At 40.7% G+C, this 27,282-nt stretch overlaps 1 protein-coding gene across 5 annotated transcripts; it reads right to left on the reverse strand.

Moving 5' to 3' along the window:
- LOC120041692 (fibronectin-like) lies at positions 1 to 26,711 on the reverse strand. Of its 5 annotated transcripts, none has more exons than XM_038986559.1 (12): positions 26,605 to 26,711; positions 23,462 to 23,504; positions 23,005 to 23,271; positions 22,615 to 22,881; positions 18,677 to 18,946; positions 14,335 to 14,371; positions 10,136 to 10,359; positions 8,269 to 8,352; positions 7,760 to 8,191; positions 2,377 to 2,516; positions 2,025 to 2,134; positions 1 to 684 (listed from the first exon to the last, which is right to left on the reverse strand). In XM_038986559.1, the coding sequence occupies exons 1-12, from the start codon at positions 26,605 to 26,607 to the stop codon at positions 552 to 554; spliced, it is 2,010 nt and encodes a 669-aa protein (XP_038842487.1). In that variant the 5' UTR covers positions 26,608 to 26,711; the 3' UTR covers positions 1 to 551. The 5 variants fall into 5 exon arrangements, with proteins under 5 accessions (XP_038842487.1, XP_038842484.1, XP_038842483.1 ...); XM_038986556.1 differs by having other exon boundaries at positions 2,377 to 2,501; positions 10,136 to 10,405; positions 14,111 to 14,371; XM_038986555.1 differs by having other exon boundaries at positions 10,136 to 10,405; positions 14,111 to 14,371.
- Positions 26,712 to 27,282: the final 571 nt, after the last annotated feature.

Here is a 27,282-nt window from a genome sequence, read left to right on the forward strand (position 1 = left end):
TCTTTAATATCGGTTGAATGATTTATTGAATTAGCAGGAAGTACACATTGTTTATGTTCAGAATGATAAAAGCACAAGAAGCAAACATGCTGTATATCTGATAAACATATAGTCAATTTAAATGTATTTGAAGTGTAAAACAACAGTAATTGATTGACAGCGGCTATTGAATGATATTACACCCCTATTCTACACATCATTGTTTGACAAATGAATACATTGTGTGAAAGCTTGTGTAGCGGACATGAGTCCGTCATGATTGGTTGCTCATAGTCATGTCATGAGGTAGCCCCGCCTAAAATGTCAAAATCAGTGTCCGCTCTCGGCCCAAAAGGGAATTTCCTCTTTGTCTAATTAAGACGTTGGTTACTCCTGCGGGAGACTCTGGTTCAGATCGCTATCTTCGTGTGTGTGAATGTGTTTGTATGTGTTTCGCTCCTAGCTGTAGTTCAGAGTTTCATTCTATCAAATCCCACCAGTCTTCAGACCATCATTAACATACAGTAGAGAGTTCATTAATCAGCAGTGCAGAGTAAGTACCTATGAGAAGCCTATTTCTCACAGATCCATTCTTGTGAAAAGGAACAATCAAAATCCCTCCATACTCCTTGGCCTGACGATATGTAATAGATTTCCACACAGTTCTGGTCTGTACCACCATCAGGCTCTCCACTCCACCAATACCTGCAGTAGAAACAACAGTTAGACTGACCTCTCTCTCAGAACCTAGAGTATGAACAACACAGAGGTAGACTGACCTCTCTCTCAGAACCTAGAGTATGAACAACACAGAGGTAGACTGACCTCTCTCTCAGAACCTAGAGTATGAACAACACAGAGTTAGACTGACCACTCTCTCAGAACCTAGAGTATGAACAACACATAGTTAGACTGACCACTCTCTCAGAACCTAGAGTATGAACAACACAGAGTTAGACTGACCACTCTCTCAGAACCTAGAGTATGAACAACACAGAGGTAGACTGACCACTCTCTCAGAACCTAGAGTATGAACAACACAGAGTTAGACTGACCACTCTCTCAGAACCTAGAGTATGAACAACACAGAGTTAGACTGACCACTCTCTCAGAAGTATGAACAACAGAGTTAGACTGACCTCTCTCTCAGAACCTAGAGTATGAACAACACAGAGTTAGACTGACCACTCTCTCAGAACCTAGAGTATGAACAACAGATAATCAGTCCTACTCCTTCCACTGTGGTCAGTGTTATTATAGAACAGTAGTCTCTTACCTTGGGGTGGTCAGTGGTATTAGAGCAGTAGTCTCTTACCTTGGGGTGGTCAGTGTTATTATAGAGCAGTAGTCTCTTACCTTGGGGTGGTCAGTGTTATTATAGAGCAGTAGTCTCTTACCTTGGGGTGGTCAGTGTTATTATAGATCAGTATTCTCTTACCTTGGGGTGGTCAGTGTTATTATAGATCAGTATTCTCTTACCTTGGGGTGGTCAGTGTTATTATAGAGCAGTAGTCTCTTACCTTGGGGTGGTCAGTGTTATTATAGAGCAGTAGTCTCTTACCTTGGGGTGGTCAGTGTTAATATAGAGCAGTAGTCTCTTACCTTGGGGTGGTCAGTGTTATTATAGAGCAGTAGTCTCTTACCTTGGGGTGGTCAGTGTTATTATAGAGCAGTAGTCTCTTACCTTGGGGTGGTCAGTGTTATTATAGAGCAGTAGACTCTTACCTTGGGGTGGTCAGTGTTATTAGAGCAGTAGTCTCTTATCTTGGGGTGATCAATGTTATTATAGAGCAGTAGTGTCTTACCTTGGGGTGGTCAGTGTTATTTTAGATCAGTAGTCTCTTACCTTGGGGTGGCCAGTGTTATTATAGAGCAGTAGTCTCTTACCTTGGGGTGGTCAGTGTTATTAGAGCAGTAGTCTCTTACCTTGGGGTGGTCAGTGTTATTAGAGCAGTAGTCTCTTACCTTGGGGTGGTCAGTGTTATTAGAGCAGTAGTCTCTTACCTTGGGGTGGTCAGTGTTATTATAGAGCAGTAGTCTCTTACCTTGGGGTGGTCAGTGGGGTGCCGTCCACCCATTTCCAGGTTCCCTCAGTAACAGAGTCAGTCAGACCAATCCAGACCCACTTGACTGACTCAAACCCATTGATAAATGTCTGTTGAGGAACAGAAAAAGCATTGGTACAGTTTAACTCATGTATTTTTTATTCAACCAGGCAAATCAGCTGAGAACAAATTGTTATTTACAATGATAGCCTACACTGGCCAAACCCAGACGACGCTGGGCCAATTGTGCGCCGCCCTATGGGACTCCCAATCATGGCTGGTTGTGATACAGCCTGGAATCGAACCAGAGTGTCTAGTGAGATGCAGTGCTAGATACATGTCTGTCTCTCACCTGCTCCTCTTCACTGTTAATGATTACCAGGTCTGCTCCTCTCTCCAGACAGTCCTGTCTACTGTTCTCCCAGGTTTTCTTCTCAGTAGAGAGGTAGTAAAAGCTGGAGCCAAACTTTCTCCATCCTTCAGGACAAGACGCTAGAAGTTTGACATTTACCATATTTGACACTCAAATGTTATGAAAAATAAAAAGAGCATGACACAGATAAAGCTAATGAACCCTTCCAATGAGCTGATTGAGATTCTTCACCAGAATTATACTGTTCTGGTGATTTCCCACAGCAATCGTTTGTGTGAATTGCCTGTTTGTCTACAGCTTTTACACTGAACAAAATTATAAACGCAACATGCAACCATTTCAAAGATTTTACTGAGTTACAGTTCATATAAGGAAATCAGTCCATTGAAATACATTTTTTAGGCCCTAATGTATGGATTTCACATGACTGGGAATACAGATATGCATCTGTTGGTCACAGATATCTTAAATAAAAGGTAGGGGTGTGGATCAGAAAACCACCATTTGTCTCCTTCACATAGAGTTGATCAGGCTGTTGATTTTGACCTGTGGAATGTTGTCCCACTCCACTTCAATGGCTGTGCAAAGTTGCTGGATATTGGCGGGAACTGGAACACACTGTTGTACACGTCAATCCAGAGCATCACAGACATGCTCAATGGGTGACATGTCTGGTGAGTTCAGGACATGGAAGAACTGGGACATTTTCATCTTCCATGAAATGTGTACAGATCCTTGCTACATGCAGATGAGCTTCCCTGAGACGATTTCTGACAGTTTGTGCAGAAATTCATCGGTTGTGCAAACCCACAGTTTCATCAGTTGTCCGGGTGGCAGGTGAAGGAGTCAGATGTGGAGGTCCTGATCTGGCGAGGTTACACGTTGTCTGCAGTTGTGAGGCCGGTCGGACGTACTGCCAAATTCTCTAAAACGACGTTGGAGGAGGCTTAATGTAGAGAAATTAACATAAAAATCTCTGACAACAGGTCGGGTCGACATTCTTGGGAGTCACCATGCAAAGTGCATGCTTCCTCAAAACTTGAGACATAGATAGCATTGTGTTGTGGACCAAACTGCACACTTTAGAGTGGCCTCTTACTGTCCCCGGCATAAGGTGCACCTGTGTAATTATCATGCTGTTTAATCAGCTTCTCGATATGCCACACCTGTCAGGTGGATGGATTATCTTGGCAAAAGAGATAAGCTCACTAACAGAGACGTAAACAAATTTGTGCACAACATTTGAGCTGTTTGTGCATATGGAACATTTCTGATATACTTTATTTCAGCTCATGAAACATGGGACCAACACTTTACATGTTGCGTTTATATTTTTGTTCAGTGACATTTTCAAGTTAAACATAACTTTGCAACCATTATTTATTCCCACATTCAATAAGTAAGTAGCTTTGCATGAGCCTTGTCTTATGAGAGGCCAGAACAGCTCATAGGCTCCTGCTCCTGTTTCTGTAGAGGCAGCTTGATGTACAAGTAATAACTTCCAATGTATCTGACATCTCTAGTCTCTTCTAGAATTACTAATTATAAAACTGGGTCAATGTATTACATTACACTTCAGATCCCCACAGTTTCTACACAGATCAGAACATGCCCTTTCAGTTATGATGCAACTTATACAGTTGAAGTTGGAAGTTTACATACACTTAGTTTGGTTAAAACTCATTTTTCAACCACTACACAAATTTATTGTTAACAAACTATAGTTTTGGCAAGTCGGTTAGGACATCTACTTTGTGCATGACACAAGTAATTTTTCCAACAACTGTTAACAGACAAATTATTTCACTGCATCACAATTCCAGTGGGTCACAAGTTTACAAACACCAAGTTGACTGTGACTTTAAACAGCTTGTACCTGTGGGTGTATTTCAAGGCCTACCTTCAAACTCAGTGCCTCTTTGATTGACATCATGGGAAAATCAAAAGAAATCAGCCAAGACCTCAGGAAAAAAATTGTAAACCTCCACAACTCTGGTTCATCCTAGGGAGCAATTTCCAAACGCCTGAGGGTACCACGTTTATCTGTACAAACAATAGTACGCAAGTAAAAACACCACAGGACCACGCGGCCGTCATACCGCTCAGGAGGGAGACGCGTTCTGTCTCCTAGAGATCAACGTACTTTGGTGCGAAAAGTGCAAATCAATCCCAGAACAACAGCAAAGGGCCCTGTGAAGATGCTGGAGGAAACAGGTACAAAAGTATCTATTTCCACAGTGAAACGAGTCCTATATCGACATAACCTGAAAGGCCGCTCAGCAAGTAAGAAGCCACTGCTCCAAAACCTCCATAAAAAAGTCAGACTACGGTTTGCAACTGCACATGGGGACAAATATTGTACTTTTTGGTCTGCTGAAACAAAAATAGAACTGTTTGGCCATAATGGTCATCGTTATGTTTGGAGGAAAAAGGGGACGGCTTGCAAGCCGAAGAACACCATCCCAACCATGAAGCACGGGGGTGGCAGCATCATGTTGTGGGGGTGCTTTGCTGCAGGAGCGACTGGTGCACTTCACAAAATAGATGGCAAAGATGGCATGAGGAAGGAAAATTATGGCATGAGGAAGGAAAATTATGTGGATTTATTGAAGCAACATCTCAAGACATCATTCAGGAAGTTAAAGCTTGGCCGCAAATGGGTCTTCCAAATGGTCAATGACCCCAAACATACTTCCAAAGTTGTGGCAAAATGGCTTAAGGACAACACAGTCAAGGTATTGGAGTGGCCATCACAAAGCCCTGACCTCAACCCTATAGAACATTTGTGGGCAGAACTGAAAAAGCGTGTGCGAGCAAGGAGGCCTACAAACCTGACTCAGTTACACCAGCTCTGTCAGGAGGAATGGGTCAAAATTCCCCCAACTTATTGTGGAAAGCTTGCGGAAGGCTACCTGAAATGTTTGACCCAAGTTAAACAATTTCAAGGCAATGCTACCAAATACTAATTGAGTGTATGTTAACTTCTGACCCACTGGGATTGTGATGAAATAAATAAAAGCTGAAATAAACCATTCTCTCTACTATTATTCTGACAATTCACTTTCTTAAAATAAAGTGGTGATCCTAACTGACCTAAGACAGGGAATTTTTACGAAACCTGAGTTTAAATGTATTTGGCAAAGGTGTATGTAAACTTCATACTTCAACTGCATGTGGAACAATTTACAAAAAAACTCTTAGAATTGATGTTCTGGTGCCTCTTGGGAAATTCCAAAAATAGATTTCTGATCTTTTAAATGTTAACTGTGATTGTTTTTCTTAAGGTGTATATGTATTGTGTCTGTGTAGTTGTGCATACAGTGGCAAGAAAAAGTATGTGAACCTTTTGGAATTACCTGGATTTCTACATAAATTGGTCATCAAATTTGATCTAATCTTCATCTAAGTCACAACAATAGACAAACACAGTCTGCTTAAACTAAGCCTGAGCTAATGACTTCTCAAAAAGCTAATTGGATTCAGGAGTCAGCTAACCTGGAGTCCAATCAATGAGACGAGATAGGAGCTATTGGTTAGAGCTGCCCTGCCCTATAAAAAACACTCACAAAATTTGAGTTTGCCATTCACAAGAAGATTTGCCTTATGGGAACCATGCCTTGAACAAAAGACATCTCAGAAGACCTAAGATTAAGAATTGTTGACTTGCATAAAGCTGGAAAGGGTTACATAAGTATCTCTAAAAGCCTCAATGTTCATCAGTCCACGGTAAGACAAATTGTCTATAAATGGAGAAAGTTCAGCACTGTTGCAACTCTCCCTAGGAGTGGCCATCCTGCAAAGATGACTGCAAGAGCACAGAGCAAAATGCTCAATGATGTTCAGAAGAATCCTAGAGTTTCAGCTAATGACTTACAGAAATCTGTGGAACATGCTAACATCTCTGACGAGTCTACGATACATAAAACACTAAACAAGAATGGTGTTCTTGGGAGGACACCACGGAAGAAGCCACTGCTGTCCAAAAAAAACATTGCTGCACGTTGGAAGTTTGCAAAAGAGCACCTGGATGTTCCACAGCGCGACTGGCAAAATATTCTGTGGACAGATTAAACTAAAGTTGAGTTGTTTGGAAAGAACACACAACACTATGTGTGGAGAAAAAAAGGCACAGCACACCAACATCAAAACCTCATCCCAACTTTAAAGTATGGTGGAGGGAACATCATGGTTTGGGGCTGCTTTGTCGCCTCAGGGCCTGGACAGCATGCTATCATCAACGGAAAAATTAATTCCCAAGTTTATCAACATTTTGCAGAAGAACGTAAGGCTATCTGTCCGCCAATTGAAGCTCAACAGAAGTTGGGTGATGCAACAAGACAACGACCCAAAACACATAAGTAAATCAACAACGGAATGGCTTCAACAGAAGAAAATACGCTTTCTGGAGTGGCCCAGTCAGAGTCCTGACCTCAACCCGATTGAGATACTGTGGCATGACCTCGAGAGAGAGAGAGAGAGAGAGAGCTTCACACCAGACATCCCATGAATATTGCTGAACTAAAACAGTTTTGTAAAGAAGAATGGTCCAAAACGCCTCCTGACCGTTTTGCAGGTCTGATCCGCAACTACAGAAAACGTTTGGTTGAGGTTATTGCTGCCAAAGGAGGGTCAACCAGCTATTAAATCCAAGGGTTCACATACTTTTTCCACCCTGCACTGTGAATGTTTACACGGTGTGTTCAATAAAGACATGAAAATAATTGTTTGTTAAAAGTTTAAGCATACTGTGTTTGTCTATTGTTGTGACCTAGATGAAGACCAGTTCACATTTAATGACCAATTCACACTTTTCCTTGCCACTGTATATGTTTATTTCTTTGTATTGAAAACAGGGCTCTACTGCAAATGAGACCTTGGTCTCAGTTGATCCTGTTTAAATAAAATTAAAATGTAAGTACACCCGCTGGACACTAGTTTATCGTAGGACCTTACCTCCACTTTATCTCCTTAATGCTGAGTACCAAGCAGACACTCATCAGGTAACATTGTACAGCCTTTCATATGACTCTGTGGGGGATCAAACTTCCAATCTCAAGGCGGACACTAACCACAAGGTCACTGGTGAATTCTAAACGATGCCACAGTGAATGATAAAATATGTAGAACTACATTATATATCAAACTTCCTTGACTGATAAAACAAAATCTGAGGGAGTTGTAGGTAGGTAGTTCTGATGACCTCTGATCTCCTGTGTCAAGTGTTGAGAGCTAAGGCAAAACACAGTTCCTGTCATTTGTTTCTGGTCCTAATGGCCATGGCTAGCGCTGATAATACTTCTTGAATATGTTTATGTGTGAGATAACAGGTCAACTACCAAAACTGTGGGGGGGCTGTCCTTACCTTTGTTCAGTCGTTCTATCTCCTTCTGTAGCTGGTCACGCTCCATAGTTGTAGTGTTCAGACTCTTCATCAACTTGTCTACTTCAGTGGTCCTGGTATTTAGACTATTCTGTAGCTGGTCTCTCTCTGTGGTCCTGGTATTTAGACTATTTTGTAGCTGGTCTCTCTCTGTAGTCCTGGTATTTAGACTATTCTGTAGCTGGTCTCGCTCGGTGGTCCTGGTATTTAGACTATTCTGTAGCTGGTCTCTCTCTGTGGTCCTGGTATTTAGACTATTCTGTAGCTGGTCTCTCTCAGTGGTCCTGGTATTTAGACTATTCTGTAGCTGGTCTCTCTCGGTGGTCCTGGTATTTAGACTATTCTGTAACTGGTCTCTCTCTTTAGTCAGGGTGTTGTAACTGGCCTGTAGCTGGTCTCTCTCTGAAGTTGCATCTGTAAAAGGGAAAAGTCAATGTGTAACTGTCACAACATTGACTACAAATGTTTAATAAAAAACTATGTTCACTTACAGGAATCCAACAGGCCTATGATGACAGCCAGTAGAACACACACTGCAGCAACTCTGGAGGGTCTCCTCCACCACTGAAAATGTACTGAATAACAAGTTATTAAAGTCAGATCTTTGGTAATGTGTTAACGTGTTTTACTGTATCATCCGTGTTTCATTTGAGCTGGATCCTGCGGGAACAGGATCCGGCACCTCTCAGTTTGGACTGATGCATTCCAGAACCTATCTGGCTGGATCCGCTACCTCTCATGGCATGAAAAATATTTGTTACTGTTTGCAATGTGAAAATAATTTTTAAAGCGCTCAAAGTTAATTTGAGTTTCCTCTAAAGAAAATGTGAAAATGTAGATTTTAGTCTGAGAATACAAAATGTTTATTACACATGCTGTTAATTTATTGGTTAACCCGATATGGATGAAAATACCCTCAAATTAAAGCTAACGGTCAGGTCAACAGGATAATAATTCGAAGACTAATTGATCAGATATAAAATATCTGAAAAGTTATATTAGGAAATTATAACTTTGTAATCTGAATATTTTCCTTGGTGCCCCGACTTTCTAGTTAATTACAGTTACATGATTAATCAGTTTAATCGCGTAATACTAATTACAGAGAATCTTTGATAAAAACTAAAAGTCTTCATTTAATGATAGTAAAGACACGACAAGTCATAAGAAGAAGACATGCTTCACTGTCCCAATAACTACAGAGGGCACTGTAGGTGAGGTAAGGTAGAGGCAGGTAGCCTCAATATTAACAGAGGGCACTGTAGGTAGGTAGGAGTAAGGTAGAGGCTGGTAGACTCAATATTAAAACTTCTTAAGGCTAGTCGACAACATCCAGTGAAATTGGAGGGCGCGCAATTCAAATAAATAATCGTAATATTAAACATTCATGAACATACAAATATCTTATATCATTTAAAAGCTTAAATTCATGTTAATCTAACTGTGTTGTCCGATTTACAATAGGCTGTACAGCGAAAGCATACCATGCGATTGTCTGAGGACGGCGCACCACATCAACATATTTTTCAACAAGCACAGGCTTCACAAAATCACAAATAGCGATTAAACAAATCACTTCCTTTTGAAAATCTTCCTCTGTTAGCAATCCCAAGGGTCCCAGCTACAACATGAATGGTCGTTTTGTTAGATAAAATCCTTCTTCATATCCCAAAAAGTCAGTTTAGTTGGCGCCATCGATTTCAGTAATCCACTCGTTCAACATGCAGACAAAGGAATCCAAAAAGCTACCGCTAAACTTCGTCCAAACAAGTAAAACGACGTTTCTGTTTAATCCTCAGGTACTCTAACATGTAAATAAACTATAATATTTCATACCGAAATTAGTATGTTCAATAGGAAAGTAAAATTAGTAAGTGCGTCCCCTTTTCCTTGCGCGCGAAAGACTGATATTGTTCCGGTGGTCTCTTCAAAAACGAGCAACAATTTTGAGTTTTGGTGAAGAAACAAGCCCGAAACCTTGAATAAAGACTGTTGACAACTAGTGGATGTCAAAAGTGGATGTCAAAAAACAAGGCACTTCATCCTAATTCCTCCAGGGGCGTTGTACGTTGGAGCCATTGTGATCATTGTCAAGAAGTCACACCCATCCCACTGGCGTTAGAAGTTCAGAGTGAGAAAGTATAGACTATATAGAAATGATTACGCTCAAATTGAAAATCATGAAATGAGGATTTCTATCCTCTTTAACAGGAGGAAAAGTAGAATAGTAGTCAAAGATAATGTACCTTTACATCTCATGCTGACACATCCATTATGATTACTTCAGTCATTTTGATAACTAGTTAAAATGTAATTAACTTTGACACTAACTAATACTTAAGTAGGGTAATTCCTTACCTGTGGTGAGGGTTGTTGACACCAGTTGACTTTGCCTTCCATCTTCCAGCATAGTGCAGACAGTGACAGAGTACTGAGTACCACCTTGCAGGTCAGAGAGAGTGATGCTGTGTGAAGACATGGTAGTGATGTGTGGTTCTGTCCCTGGACAGTGGTAGGAGATCTGGTAATGATGTTGGGTTTGGTCCAATCCTGGTGGCTGGTTCCAGCTAACAGCAGCTGATGTGGTGTCCACTGAGTCAACAGTCAGCTGGTCTGGAGCAGGAAGTACTAAGAGGAAACACATTATTGTTAATGTTACAGTTTAACTCCAGAAATAAACTGCAGTAGACAAAGTAGAACAGTAGACAAAGTAGAACAGGCTGCTTGCAATTCCTTTAGATCTGGGAAGAAATAAGCTAAAAACAGATGTCACAACAGCAGTAGGATTTGTAAAGTAACACAAATGAAGGGTGTCTGCTATATTCATTTAGTAGGATTTGTAAAGTAACACAAATGAAGGGTGTCTGCTATATTCATTTAGTAGGATTTGTAAAGTAACACAAATGAAGGGTGTCTGCTATATTCATTTAGTAGGATTTGTAAAGTAACACAAATGAAGGGTGTCTGCTATATTCATTTAGTAGGATTTGTAAAGTAACACAAATGAAGGGTGTCTGCTATATTCATTTAGTAGGATTTGTAAAGTAACACAAATGAAGGGTTTCTGCTATATTCATTTAGTAGGATTTGTAAAGTAACACAAATGAAGGGTTTCTGCTATATTCATTTAGTAGGATTTGTAAAGTAACACAAATGAAGGGTTTCTGCTATATTCATTTAGTAGGATTTGTAAAGTAACACAAATGAAGGGTTTCTGCTATATTCATTTAGTAGGATTTGTAAAGTAACACAAATGAAGGGTGTCTGCTATATTCATTTAGTAGGATTTGTAAAGTAACACAAATGAAGGGTGTCTGCTATATTCATTTAGTAGGATTTGTAAAGTAACACAAATGAAGGGTGTCTGCTATATTCATTTAGTAGGATTTGTAAAGTAACACAAATGAAGGGTGTCTACTATATTCATTTAGTATGATTTGTAAAGTAACACAAATGAAGGGTTTCTGCTATATTCATTTAGTAGGATTTGTAAAGTAACACAAATGAAGGGTGTCTGCTATATTCATTTAGTAGGATTTGTAAAGTAACACAAATGAAGGGTGTCTGCTATATTCATTTAGTAGGATTTGTAAAGTAACACAAATGAAGGGTGTCTGCTATATTCATTTAGTAGGATTTGTAAAGTAACACAAATGAAGGGTGTCTGCTATATTCATTTAGTAGGATTTGTAAAGTAACACAAATGAAGGGTTTCTGCTATATTCATTTAGTATGATTTGTAAAGTAACACAAATGAAGGGTGTCTGCTATATTCATTTAGTAGGATTTGTAAAGTAACACAAATGAAGGGTTTCTGCTATATTCATTTAGTAGGATTTGTAAAGTAACACAAATGAAGGGTGTCTGCTATATTCATTTAGTAGGATTTGTAAAGTAACACAAATGAAGGGTTTCTGCTATATTCATTTAGTAGGATTTGTAAAGTAACACAAATGAAGGGTTTCTGCTATATTCATTTAGTAGGATTTGTAAAGTAACACAAATGAAGGGTGTCTGCTATATTCATTTAGTAGGATTTGTAAAGTAACACAAATGAAGGGTGTCTGCTATATTCATTTAGTAGGATTTGTAAAGTAACACAAATGAAGGGTTTCTGCTATATTCATTTAGTAGGATTTGTAAAGTAACACAAATGAAGGGTGTCTGCTATATTCATTTAGTAACGGTGTTGTCCTGCTGAAAGATTGTTGCCGCCACACCAAGAATAAATATAAATGAAAAGAATGTTGTAATATTAGATCCCTCCACAATAAATAGTGTTTTAATAATGTACTACTGATAAAGTTAAAACAAGCAGAGGAAGATCAACTCCTTGACATAATGACTCACAGAAATGGAAGAAATCCTGAACTCAGACACTGTATTATAAACAACGTTTAATGATTTCAGCACCAAACTGCATGATGAGATCTGGGGAATTCACCATCATATATTTATCATCAGGGAAGATACTGGACCTTTACATCCCATGCTGACTGTTACGGGTTTCGGTTTTGTTACGAGTTTCAGTTTCTCTGTCCATTTAGAGGTTGACTAGGCTGGGCGCTCTGATTGGAGTCACCTTGTTAGTCAGTATTTGTTACAGCTGTGCTGGCCCTGATGGTATTTAAGAGCCGCTGGCCCTGCTGGTATTTAAGAGCCGCTGGCCCTGCTGGTATTTAAGAGCCGCTGGCCCTGCTGCTATTTAAGAGCCGCTGGTCCTGCTGCTATTTAAGAGCCGCTGGCCCTGCTGCTATTTAAGAGCTGCTGGCCCTGCTGGTATTTAAGAGCCACTGGCCCTGCTGGTATTTAAGAGCCGCTGGCCCTGATGGTATTTAAGAGCCGCTGGCCCTGCTGCTATTTAAGAGCCGCTGGCCCTGCTGGCATTTAAGAGCCGCTGGCCCTGCTGGCATTTAAGAGCCGCTGGCCCTGCTGGTATTTAAGAGCTGCTGGCCCTGCTGGTATTTAAGAGCTGCTGGCCCTGCTGGTATTTAAGAGCTGCTGGCCCTGCTGGTATTTAAGAGCTGCTGGCCCCGATGGTATTTAAGAGCTGCTGGCCCTGCTGGCATTTAAGAGCCGCTGGCCCTGCTGGTATTTAAGAGCTGCTGGCCCCGATGGTATTTAAGAGCCGCTGGCCCTGCTGGTATTTAAGAGCCGCTGGCCCTGCTGGTATTTAAGAGCCGCTGGCCCCGATGGTATTTAAGAGCTGCTGGCCCTGCTGGTATTTAAGAGCCGCTGGCCCTGATGGTATTTAAGAGCTGCTGGCCCTGCTGGCATTTAAGAGCCGCTGGCCCTGATGGTATTTAAGAGCCGCTGGCCCTGCTGGTATTTAAGAGCTGCTGGCCCTGATGGTATTTAAGAGCCGCTGGCCCTGCTGGTATTTAAGAGCCGCTGGCCCTGCTGGTATTTAAGAGCTGCTGGTCCTGCTGGTATTTAAGAGCTGCTGGCCCTGCTGGTATTTAAGAGCTGCTGGTCCTGCTGGTATTTAAGAGCTGCTGGTCCTGCTGGTATTTAAAACTTCTTTGGGATCGGTGTCCCTTCCATGGGACGGTTGAGCTAACATAGGCCAATGCGATTAGCATGAGGTTGTAAGTCACAAGAAAATTTCCCAGGACGTAGACATATCTGATATTGGCAGCAAGCTTAAATTATTGTTAATCTAACTGCACTGTCCAAATTACAGCAGCTATTACAGTGAAAGAATACCATGCTATTGTTTGAGGAGTGCATAATTTTGAACATGAAAACTTATTAATAAACAAATGAGGCACATTTGGGCAGTCTTGATACAATTTTTTTAACAGAAATGCAATGGTTCATTGGATCAGCACAAAACGTTTAAAATACACCGCTGCCATCTTGTGGCCAAAATATGGCCCTGCTGGTATTTAAGAGCTGCTGGTTCAGTTCATCAGATGGAGATGTATGGAGACCTACACCTCATGTTAGGGTGGCCACGGCATATAGACAAACTCCTGTTTATTTAGCTCCATATCCTTTTTACTCCAGATCCTGAGTTGGTGTTTGCTTATCTGAGACAAACCTTAGTGGGCATCCATGGTGGGTGGCTTTTCGAACCCCTTACTAGTGGCTTTGCCATCTTTCAGTGTGCACCCCTTGGTGTCGTTCAGAACCCCTTTTGAAACCCTTTCTGTGTTTGGTTGTTTAAGTGATTATCTTTGTTAGTTCCCTTTTCTGGGAGTGATGACTGTATTTGTCTTCTGGGAACATAAAACAGACACATAATTATGATTTGTTCATTTACATTTGTCTTTTTGATAACTAGTCAAAATTTGACACCAGACAGAATACTTAAGTAGGGTACTTCCTTACCTGTGGTGAGGGTTGTTGACACCAGTTGACTTTGCTTTCCATTTTCCAGCACAGTGCAGACAGTGACAGAGTACTGAGTACCACATTGCAGGTCAGAGAGAGTGATGCTGTGTGAAGACGTGGTAGTGTAGTGGGGTTCTGTCCCTGGACAGTGGTAGGAGATCTGGTAATGATGTTGGGTTTGGTCCAATCCTGGTGGCTGGTTCCAGCTAACAGCAGCTGATGTGGTGTCAACAGTCAGCTGGACAGGAGCAGTGGGTACTAAGGGGAAATAAACTTTTGTCAGGGCTATTGTTTATCTCTAGAAACTACAGAAGGAAAAGTAGAATAGTACTTGAAAAATAAGCTTGCAATTCCTTTTGATAAAAGAAGCAAAAGCAGAAGTCAGAACAGAGGTCAGATATGTAATGTAAAAAAAATGAAGAGTTTCTGCTATATTCATTAATTAATATAAATGAAAAGAATGGTGTAATTTATAAATCCTCTCCACAATAACACGTGTTTAATACTGTACTACTGATAACGTTAAAGCAAGCAGATCAATTCCTATGACATAATGACTCACAGGAACGGAATTATTTTTTTTATTTAACCAGGTAGGCCAGTTGAGAACAAGTTCTCATTTACAACTGGCCAACCTGGCCAAAATAAAGCAAAGCAGTGCGACACAAAGAACAACACAGCGTTACACATGGAATAAACAAACGTACAGTCAATTACAAAATAGAAAAGTATATATACAGTGTGTGCAAATGAGGTAAGATTAGGGAGTTAAGGCAATAAATAGGCCATAGTGGCGAAATAATTACAATTTAGCAATTAAACACTGGAGTGATAGATGTGCAAAAGATGGATGTGCAAGTAGAGATAGTGGGGTACAAAGGAGCAAGATAAACAAATAAATACAGTATGGGGATGAGGTAGTTGGGTGGGCTATTTACAGATGGGCTATGTACAGGTACAATGATATGTAAGCTGCTCTGACAGCTGGTGTTTAAAGTTAGAGAGGGAGATATGAGACTCCAGCTTCAGTGACTTTTGCACTTCGTTCCAGTCATTGGCAGCAGAGAACTGGGAGGAAAGGCGGCCAAAGGAGGAATTGGCTTTGGGGGTGACCAGTGAAATATACCTGCTGGAACACGTGCTACGGGTGGGTGCTGCTATGGTGACCAGTGAGCTGAGATAGGCGGGGCTTTACCAAGCAAAGACTTATACTACCCACCACTGCGACCTGTATGCTCTCGTTGGCTGGCCCTCGCTTCATATTCGTCCAGGTCATCTATATGGGGCTTTGGTGACAAAACGGATGGCACTGTGATAGACCGCATCCAATGTGCTGAGTAGTGTTGGAGGCAATTTTGTAAATGACATCGCCGAAGTCAAGGATCTGTAGGATAGTCAGTTTTACGAGGGTATGTTTGGCAGCATGAGTGAAGGATGCTTTGTTTGCGAAATAGGAAGCCGATTCTAGATTTAATTTTGGATTGGAGATGCTTAATATGAGTCTGGAAGGAGAGTTTACAGTCTAACCAGACACCTAGGTATTTGTAGTTATCCACATATTCTAAGTCAGAACCATCCAGAGTAGTGATGCAAGACGGGCGGGCAGGTGCGGGCAGCGATCGGTTGAAGAGCATGCATTTAGTTTTACTTGCATTTAAGAGCAGTTGGAGGTCACGGAAGGAGTGTTGTATGGCATTGAAGCTCGTCTGGAGGTTAGTCTACACAGTCTCCAAAGAAGGGACAGAAGTATGCAGAATGGTGTTGTCTGCGTAGAGGTGGATCAGAGAATCACCAGCAGCAAGAGCGACATCATTGATGTATACAGAGAAGAGAGTCGGCCCGAGAATTGAACCCTGTGGCACCCCCATAGAGACTGCCAGAGGTCCGGACAACAGGCCCTCCGATTTGACACACTGAACTCTATCTGAGAAGTAGTTGGTGAACCAGGCGAGGCAGTCATTTGAGAAGCCAAGGCTATTGAGTCTGCCGATAAGAATGCGGTGATTGACAGAGTCGAAAGCCTTGGCCAGGTCGATGAATACGGCAGCACAGTATTGTCTTTTATCGATGGCGGTTATGATGTCGTTTAGGACCTTGAGCGTGGCTGAGGTGCACCCATGACCAGCTCGGAAACCAGATTGCATAGCGGAGAAGGTACGGTGGGATTCGAAATGCTTTGTTAACTTGGCTTTCGAAGACCTTAGAGAGGCAGGGTAGGATAGATATAGGTCTGTAACAGTTTGGGTCTAGGGTGTCTCTGCTTTTGAAGAGGGGGATGACCGCGGCAACTTTCCAATCTTTGGGGATCTCAGACGATACAAAAGAGAGTTGAACAGGCTAGTAATAGGGGTTGCAACAATTGCGGCGGATAATTTTAGAAAGAGAGGGTCCAGATTGTCTAGCCCAGCTGATTTGTAGGGGTCCAGATTTTGCAGCTCTTACAGAACATCAGCTATCTGGATTTGGGTGAAGGAGAAGCTGGGGAGGCTTGGGCAATTGCTATGGGGGGTGCAGAGTTGTTGACCGGGGTAGGGGTAGCCAGGTGGAAAGCATGGCCAGCCGTAGAAAAATGCTTATTGAAATTCTCAATTATCTCAGATTTATCGGTGGTGACAGTGTTTCCTAGCCTCAGTGCAGTGGGCAGCTGGGAGGAGGTGCTCTTATTCTCCATGGACTTCACAGTGTCCCAGAACTTTTTGTAGTTTGTGCTACAAGATGCAAATTTCTGTTTGAAAAAGCTAGCCTTTTCTTTTCTAACTGCCTGTGTATATTGGTTTCTAACTTCCCTGAAAAGTTGCATATCGTCGGGGCTATTCGAAAGCATGAAAGCGTGAAAAGCGTGAAAGTGTGAACTCTGATATTAGTGCTTTCGCAAAGTATTCGGACCCCTTAACTTTTCCACATTCTGTGACGTTACAGCCTTTTTCTAAAATGTTTTAAATAATTTTTTCCCCCCTTGTCAATCTACACACAATACTCCATAATGACAAAACATTTTTTTATTTTTTATATTGCACATTTGATGAAAAAAACTACTGAAACATCCCATTTACATTAATACTCAGACCCTTTACTCAGTACTTTGTTGAAGCAGCTTTGGAAGTGATTACAGCCTCGAGTCTTCTTGGGTATGACGCTACAAGCTTGGCACACCTGTATTTGGGAAGTTAATCCCATTCTTTTTAGATCTTCTCAAGCCCTGTCAGGTTGGATGGGGGGCATCAAAGCACAGCTATTATCAGGTCTCTCCAGAGATGTTCGATCGGGTTCAAGTTCGGGCTCTGGCTGGGCCACTCAAGGACATTCACAGTCTTGTCCCGAAGCCACTCCTGCGTTGTCTTGGCTGTGTGCTTAGGGTCGTTGTCCTGTTGGAAGGTGAACCTTCCACCCAGTCTGAGGTCCTGAGCGCTCTGGAGCAGGTTTTCATCAAGGATCTTTCTGTACTTTGCTCCGTTAATCTCTTCCTCGATCATGACTAGTCTCCCAGTCCCTGCCGCTGAAAAACATCCCCACAGCATGATGCTGCCACCAACATGCTTCACCGTAGGGATGGTGCCAGGTTTCATCCAGACATGACGATTCACATTCAGGCCAAACAGTTCAATCTTGGTTTCATCAGACCAGAGACTCTTGTTTCTCATGGTCTGAGAGTCCTTTAGGTGGCTCTTGGCAAACTCCAAATGGGCTTTCATGTGCCTTTTACTGAGGAACGGCTTCCGTCTGGACAATCTAACATAAAGGCCTGACTGGTGGAGTGATGCAGGGCTGGTTGTCCTTCTGGAAGGTTCTAACATCTCCACAGAGGAACTCTGGAGTTCTGTCAGAGTGACCATCGGTTTCTCGGTCACCTACCTGACTAAGGCCCTTCTCCCCTGATTGCACAGTTTTGGCCAGCTCTAGGAAGAGTCTTGGTGGTTCCAAACTTATTCCATTTAAGAATGATGGAAGCCACTGTGTTCTTGGGGACCTTCAATGCTGCAGACGTTTTTTGGTACCCTTCCCCAGATCTGTGCCTCGACACAATCCTGTTTCCGAGCTCTATGGACAATTCCTTCCACCAAATGGCTTGGTTTTTGCTCTGACATACACTGTCAACTGTGGGACCTTATATAGACAGGTGTGTGCCTTTCCAAATCATGTCCAATCAATTGAATTTACCACAGGTGGACTACAATCAAGTTGTAGAAACATATCAAGGAGGACCAGTGGAAATAGGATGCACCTGAGCTCAATTTCAAGTCTCATAGCAAATAGTCTGAATACCTATGTAAATAAGGTATTTGTTTTTTATTTGTAATAAATTTGCAACAAATTCTCAACCATTTTTTGCTTTGCCATTATGGGGTATTGTTTGTAGATTGACAAGCAAAATATATTAAATCCATTTTAGAATAAGGCTGGAATGCAACAAAATGTGGAAAAAGTCAGGTGGTCTGAATACTTTAAGAATGCACTGCATAAACAACTTTTACTAATTTCACAACCAAACTGCATTTTGAGATCTGGGGAATTCACATATAGTCATTTTGATAACCAGAAATAATGCTTAAGTAGGGTACTTACCTGTGGTGAAGGTTGTTAACACGAGTTGACTTTGCTTTCCATTTTCCAGCACAGTGCAGACAGTGACTGAGTATTCAGTAGCAGGTTTCAGGTCAGAGAGAGTGATGCTGGGTGAAGATGTGGTAGTGATGTGTAGTTCTGTCCCTGGACAGCGGTAAGAGATCTGGTAATGATGTTGGGTTTGGTCCAATCCTGGTGGCTGGCTCCAGCTAACAGCAGCTGATGTGGTGTCCACTGAGTCAACATTCAGCAGCTCTGGAGCAGGAAGTACTAAGGGAAAATCAATACATTATTGTCAGGGTTACAGTTTAAGTCCAGATATACACTGAGGGTACAAAACATTAAGGATACCTGCACTTTCCATGACAGACTTTCTATGACAGACCAGGTGAATCCAGATGAAAGCTATGATCCTTTTTGATGTCACTCGTTAAATATACTTCAATCCGTGTAGATGAAGGGGGAGGAGACATGTTAAAGGATTTTCAAGCCTTGAGACAATTGAGACGTATTTTATGTGTGCCATTCAGAGGGTGAATGGGCAAGACAGAAATATTTAAGTGCCTTTCAACAGGGTATGTTCCAGGAGCATAAGTTTGGGTCAAGAACTGCAATGCTGCTGAGTTTTTCACGCTCAACAGTTTCAAGTGTGTATCAAGAATGTTCCACCACCCAAAGGACATCCAGCCAACTTGACCCAACTGTAGGAAACATTTGGCCAGTCAACTTCGGCCAGCATCCCTGTGGTACGCTTACCACACATTGTAGAGTCTATGACCCAACGTATTGAGGCTCTTCTGAGGGAAAAATGTTTTGTACACTCAAATGTAATGAAATGTTTAATAGATGTTCCACTTAACATTTCTCACAAATTGTATAATCAGAAAAATGTAAAACTTGTAAAAAAAAGAAAGTCCTCAAGCTTTTGATAAAGACATACATAACTTCCTCTCAGATAATAGCTGAACTAGGCCTCTTTCAGCCTCCCCAACAGTACAACATATCTTGATTAGGCTGCTAGGTGTTTCACTAAGATTGCTGTAATATTTTAAGATGTTCTAGCTAGGGATGTGGAGGTCATGACATTTTGTCAGCTGGTTATGCAATCATTATGGAAATCATCCATGTTTATAGTCAGTAAGAAACTGCTAGCCACTGGCTGCTAACAGCTGCCAACTGCTAACTGGCAAGCACAAAAAGTGAAGAGCTTCGGGAGTAGACTCCAAGAAATCGGCTGATCGCCCTCTAGTGGTGCAAGTAAGAACTGCTGAAAATGCACAGTCAAAGATGAGAATAATTATTCTGTCAAAGGAAGTAATTTTTTAGAATCGAAATAGAGGCATACTAAGACCAAATAAATGTGACGTGTAAATGATAACTCATTTAGTACAGGAAATAAATACATGTATTACAATGCTGGAAGTGAATCCTCGAATTAAACTATGCAAATGAGCAAAAGCTGTGTACATAAAGGAAATAGACGCCTGGCTCAAATAGAAGCCTGGCTCTGATAATTGCCTGTTGTGTCCAGTGATATATGCAAATAAACGCCTGGGATATGATGCATAGCTTTGCAATATCTATATCTTTTTTTTTAAAGTCAAAATAATTGAATATACACCATCACAATAATCAATGATTTATGTTAGGAGGACTAAAGAAACATTATGATATGAAGACAATGTATTTCAGAAGAACAGAAGATTTGACCTACTGTATGTTATCTGGCCATGTGCCATGCCATAGACTGTAGGCTTGCTCATTTAGCAGACAAGATATGCTTAAGTCCTGTGCGATTATTTTATATTATATACATTTATAGTAAGAAGAATATAATTGAACTTAGCTGAATAAAATAGAGAGGATATTTTTCCCAATCCAGAGCCGGTGCGCATATGAAGTGGCTATGTTGAGTGTAAAAGTGATCATTTGAAACAGGTCCTATATGCTAGATTTAAAGTTATTTGGCAACTTTAGTTGTGAACTATAGAAACCTTAGAATGTCTTAGAAATCAAAACATATATGGGCTGCATGATAGGACTATAGGGACAGAATGCAAGCAAAAAAGCTTCAGACTGCACACACTGTTCTCTCATCAAGTGATCATATTTTCACCCATCAGACTATTCTCAATTTAATCTTGCCTTTACAATACTGAACAAAAATATAAAAGCAACATGTAAAGGCAACATTGGTCCCATGTTTCATTCGTTGGAATAAAATATCCTAGAAATGTTCCATTCGTACAAAAAGCTAATTTCTCTCAAATTTGTTTACATCCCTGTCAGTGAGTATTTCTCCTTTGCCACCTGACAGGCGTGGCATTAAACAGCATGACAGGCATGGCATTAAACAGCATGATCATTACACAGGTGCTGGGGGCAATATTGGGCCACTATAAAATGTGCAGTTTTGTCACAACACAATGCCACAGATGACTTTTGAGGGATTGTGAAATTAGCATACTGACTGCAGGAATGTCTACCAGAGATGTTGACAAATAATTGAATGTTCATATTTCTACCATAAGCCGCTTTCAACATCGTTTTAGAGATTTTTGCAGTACTTCCAACCGGCCTCACAATCACAGACCACGTGCAACCACGTTAGCCCAGTGCCTCCACATCTGTCTTCTTAACCTGCGGGATTGTCTGAGACCAGCCACCTGGAGAGCTGATGAAACTGAGGAGTATTTCTGTCTGTAATAAAGCCCTTTTGTGGGGAAAAACTCATTCTGATTGGCTGGGCCTGGCTCCCAAGTGGGTGGGCCTGGCTCCCAAGGGGGGGCCTGGCCCCTGCCCAGTCTTGTGAAATCCATAGATTAGGGCCTAATGAATTTATTTCAATTGACAGATTTCCTTATATGAACTTTAACTCAGTAAAATGATTTAAATTGTTGCGTTTATATTTTTGTTCAGTATAATACGTCAAATCTGTTTCGATTTCAGTAGCTGTGTGTGGGTAAAATCACAGGGGAAGCACCCCCCCCCCCCCAAAGTAATGTTTCAGAAATGTTTGGATCACTAAACAACTATTGATTTAGAACCATGGAGAGTTATCGGAAGTCGCAAAGAAAACAGGAGCTGCCTTTACTATTTCAGCAACATTTCAACATCATATCACCTCTGCAAAGTCTATTACAGTGACACATATGATATGGCTGTTGTAATGACTGTTCACGAGCATCAAAGTTGTAATTCCGCTAGGGACCTGTTTTCATCGCATTATGTCTCCAGTCAATAACCTGTACAGTGGGTGTGTTTTCACCTGTGTTCCCATTTAATTAGCATCTAAATAAATAATTAAACCAATTTCCGTAGTTCTGAAACATAAGTAAGGCTCAGGTTTTTGCAGATGCAACGAGTTTACGAATGGTGATATGATACGAGGTCATGATTCATAAGTTGACTGTTTATAGATGTGATAGGTAAAGACCTTTAAGAGTTTAATTCGGGAGATGGTAACTCTTTAAAGAACCGCTCTCGTGGTGCCCCAAATCCTAATGAGTTAGGTGTTACATGATTCATTTTATTGGGTAACAATGAAACATAGTTCATTGATTAGTTTAACATTAATCTGAGGACTGTTATCTAAGTCAAGTCACTACACTGTCCATGGTTCTGATTTGATGATGTTGAAAGGTCATGTAACTGTGTGTTACTGTACATGCAATATGCCGCAACAGCCCTATTTCTACCTTAACATTTTAGTTCACCTCATATTCACAAATATTTATCACTTAAACATTTAATAAAATGTTTATAGCCTTAAGGGTGGAAAAGTAGAATAAAGCCAAGGCTTTAGATATGGGGGGAAAAACACACACAAAAAAAACAGATCACTAACAACAAAACAAAAATGTTATTTGTAAAGTAACAAAATCTCTCTAGTTACTGGTAAAGAGATAATGAGCTGTAATTGGGGGAAGAGCTCTTACTAGTGCAGACTGTTGTAGAGACAGATTCACTCTGTTCCCCATTGCTCAGCACAGTTGTAACACTAACAGTGTACTCGGTGCCAGGTTGCAGGTTTGAGAAAGTTTTGTGGCAGTCGTCAGTAATGGCTGTGAGGGTGTCTGTTCCTGGGATGCAGTTGGATATGAAGAAGTGCTGTGGGACTTTCTCCATCCCTTCAGCCTTGGACCAGTGGAGAGTGAATGAGGTATCTCCCAAATGGTCTATCTTTAAATCTCTGGGTGGGACCACTGGAACAAAAACCAAGATTTGTTTAGAATAGAGGATGTGCTGTTTTTGACAGAGTCCAAAAATGTCTCTAGTAATGAATGACTGATGTAGTCTGAATAAAAACAAAAGTTAGCCTACTGTACCTGTGGATAGGGATGCTGAGACCCATCTGCTTTGTCTTCCATCTTCTCCCTCTGTAGCCATGTTGAACTGGTACTTTTCACCAGGTTTGAGACTGCTTATTTCAAGATGATGCCCACCTTTCACTCTTGTTGAGCTTGTTTCACCGTCAAACCCCCAGGTCACTCTGAATGTCTGTGGTCCTGTCAGCCCCTGAGGAGAACTCCAGCTCAGAGACACAGAATCTAATGTCAGCAACAGGACCTGGAAGTCACCAGGAGGGGGCAGCACTGGTGAAGGAATAATGAGAGAGAGTGAAACCAGCATTTATTGAAAATAAAATTACATAAACAAATGTGTATTATTCATCCCAGCAGTAAAGGGACAACAATTTATATCTTAGTAAATGTATCATCTTAAATGTAGATTTAAATTAAATAATATAGTTTGTGTCAGTTTATTCTGTGTTTCCATACCTACCATCATCTGAGGACAGCATTGTGTGCTGGTCGCCGTAACAACTCTTAAAGTGTGAGAACAAAATAAGAATCAGTCATTTCTTTAACAACATAGAAATTGTTACTTTGCTAAATGTACAACAGATATTTTAAAGTCAAGACACATCAACTGCTTTTGACATACAGGTAACCTACAAAACAATGGAAACACTGGAGTAAATGAGGGACACAAAGTATATACACACAGGTGTGGTTCCTGAGTTAATTAAGCCATTAAAACATCCCATCATGCTTTGGGTCATGTATAAAAATGTCCAGTTGCCCATTATTTTGGCTACAATGGCTAGAAGAGATCTCAGTGACTTTGAAAGAGGGGTCTCAAAGGAGCATATGGTCTTTAAAGGGTGTGTGTCGCCAGATCTCAAACCAATGAAACACTTATAGGAGACTCTGGAGCCACGCCTGAGGCAGCGTTTTACACCACAATCAACAAAACACCAAATGATGGAATTTCTCATGGAAGAAAGGTGTCGCATCCCTCTGATAGAGTTCCAGACTATTCTAGAATGTATGCCAAGGTGTATTGAAGCTGTTCTGGCTCATGGTGGCTCCTTGTTAAGATACTTTATGTTGTCAGATACCTGTATATTCCTTCCCAGAGTTCCCCCTTATACGGGCACTGAAGTTCTCCTGAATGTTTTGCCACGGTGAAGGAGAGTGTGCCAGGAAACGAGCACAATTGCACGTTTCATTGTGTTCTAAAAAAAATTATGTTCGGAAAAAACACTGACGGTGTCGTCACCCATGGCAACAATAGTTCTGTTGATACGGTACCTGACCTAACTTTTCAGCGTCCTCAGAACTGTACTGTACAACCCTGAGTAATGAAACAAGATAAAACAGTAGCTACCTGTCTTGTAATGGTAACCTAGGCTATCTTGTAATGGTAGCCAAAGATGAAATAAATAAGCAAGTTTAGCCCACTTTATATAAATAATTCTAGTCATTATGTAATTAGGTTATTTTGTTGTCTTTTAGGAAATTGTGTTAGGCAGGTCATTCCTACAATGTGGTGCCTTTTGGACCTCATAACTTTTGGAGAAAAAAATTATAATATATTTTGTAGTATTCTATCAGAAAAAGGACATGTATGACTGAGCAAGTTTGAGCTAGCACAATGGTGGACACTTGAACAGGATTTTAACTTCTCTATCAAACATTTTGACATTTGGTGAATTTTCTCTATTTAACCTAACAGGGTAGACATGTATGAGTGGGACATACAGACTAACATCATGAAAAATAGATACAACTGAGTGTTAATATTTATGTAGATTTAGACCATTGTTTTCCCACCAAAGAAATGATGACACTTCCTGAATGTGGTGTCATTTTAGGAAATGGTTGTTTTCTTAAATGGAGATTTACAACAAACTAACAGGGTGGAAAGTGATATCAGGGACACACAGAACATCTTAAACACAATAATAATTAATGCAATAATCCAAATAATTTAAAAAACATTATTGATGAGAGAATTTAACTAGGACTATAAAATAATGAAGAAAGATACAATATTGTATTGCTTATATTTCTTGCGGAAGTTGATGAATAACACCCAGGGACATGGCAAAAACACTTTCATCCACTGAAGAATAATGTTCAAAATACATACGATTCCCTTTCAGAATGCATATTTTAGTTTTTAAGGACCTTATATTTAAAGCATTTTGGAATCCACATTTGAAACTAAATAAAAAGTGATATTTCCTGGAGACAGAAAACGCACTGCATTGTAGAAATGACCCAGGCCTAGGCTAGACACCTATCTGCCCGAACCTTGTCATGGCTAGATGGGATACAGTTTATGTATAATTGACGTCAAAGTTGTACCTTTCTAGCCCAAATGTTCCAACCTGCCCCAACCATAGAGAATAATAGAGGCCTCTAGTGGCCAAAGATATATGTTATAAATGAGCAGCGCCATTGAGGGATTTCATCGTATTAATGTAGTCAACTGGGTGGGACTTCCAACTTCACTGGCTGAAGAAGAAAATGTACTACTTTAAAATGGAGATACCCCATGGCGTTGCCCATGATTTCAGATGTTAAATGGCATAGATACAAAGTTGAGTCCTCTATCTATCTCCATGGTCCCACCTTCAACCCCAAAATTGTCTGCATTTTTACCGTTTTTACGCATCCGTTTTGTCTGGGTTGACTGGGAGCAGCTGGTATGGGAAGTCATAGGCCATGTCTGAAATCTACATACTGTAATGAAACAGCAGGAAGCAGGTCTCGAACCCTCGACCTTCTAGCCCGAGGTCCGGCGCGCTATCGACTGTGCCGCAAAAGCATGCTCGTGCGGCAGAGTCGATTTCCGCGCTTATAAACCCAGGGTCGTTACAATACTATATAGAACTTACTGTTTAATAAAAAAAAGTATGCAGTAAGTAAATACCTGAGTGTGTAAAGAAGATTCTCTTCGTCGAAATCTACCACAGCCGAAATTAGTATAAAATCCTGGCATTTAAAGTACTCACATTTTGAAATTTTACATTATTTTCCTAATTTCACATTGTTATGTTTGTTCCTTATATAATGACAAACCGGGGCGTAGGTTTAACTACTTTTAATGAACATATACTTCAGATAGAAAACTCCATGTTTAGCCATGCAAGGCATTCTTTAACCCGCGCCCGCATAGCCTGCTGGGTAACGTAGTCTAAATTTTATTAACACATAACAACACACACATAATATAAAAGTCCCTATTTTCGCCCATTCTAAAATGCCTACTAATTAAAAGCAAGTATGGGTATACACTGAACAAATGTAACGGAACTCAATTCTGCTTATAGCGCAGTCAATGACATGACCTCCTTTCAAAGTGTGGAAGAAATACACTGAATAAATATATTAATATATCGGCATAATAGATGACATATCAGCGTCAGATCGCTGTGTAAAAGAGAACACGTTTCGTAGACTTCTTTGTGCGCCCTCCGCCATACTGGGCCTAGTTGGGTATTCTATATTTTTACCTGCCATTTATTAGCAAGAAGTTGAGCATCGGCCTTATTATCTTCACGTTTCGTTGGGATAAATAAGAAGTGACGCCTAAAGATCTGACACCTGACTTATATAATACAAATATTAACCTACCATTTCTCCTGCTGTCGAGCAGTCTCGGGTGAAGCTACATAAAATAGTTGTCGAATTTACTTTCAGTTTCTTACAGGAAAGAACTTGGACATACAACCTCCCCCCGTAAAAAAAAACACGTCTACGTTTTCTAAGAGGCAGAGTATGTAGTTCTGATATTTGTCATTTTTGTGGTGTCGAAAATGGAGTCAAACTAATTAAAAACATCTGGAAATAACAAAACAGCTTATACATCTTGGCACTCTATTTAAAATATTTATTATACATGAAAATATTTGATAAAGTTGAAATGTCTTCAGCTCTTGGTTAAATGCTGTTAACATACAAACAAACAGACCAGAAAACATACAGTATTCCTCCTTGTTTTTTTTGTCATTCCTGTGACAGTTGTAATCACTCCGTTGTTCCTCCAGGTGGGAGCAGAGGTCTTTGTGGAGCTGATGGTCCTAAAACGTTGTCAGAAAGCAGACATGATAAGAGCGAAGAAGCTCAGGGATGATTTCAAAGCAGTACAGAGACCCAATAAAATATTCATTATATTCAATGCGTTTATGAAATAAAGAGAGTGGTCACAGAGATGAAATGACAGAACTTATTTTCTCTCAACCTGCTCTTTCTACACCTTTCTCCCTCTCTCTTTCATCTCTCTCTCTCCCTCCATCCTTTTTCTTTCCATTT

This window comes from Salvelinus namaycush, unplaced genomic scaffold (genome assembly GCF_016432855.1).
Source record: "Salvelinus namaycush isolate Seneca unplaced genomic scaffold, SaNama_1.0 Scaffold508, whole genome shotgun sequence".
In the NCBI taxonomy this organism is placed as follows: domain Eukaryota; kingdom Metazoa; phylum Chordata; class Actinopteri; order Salmoniformes; family Salmonidae; genus Salvelinus; species Salvelinus namaycush.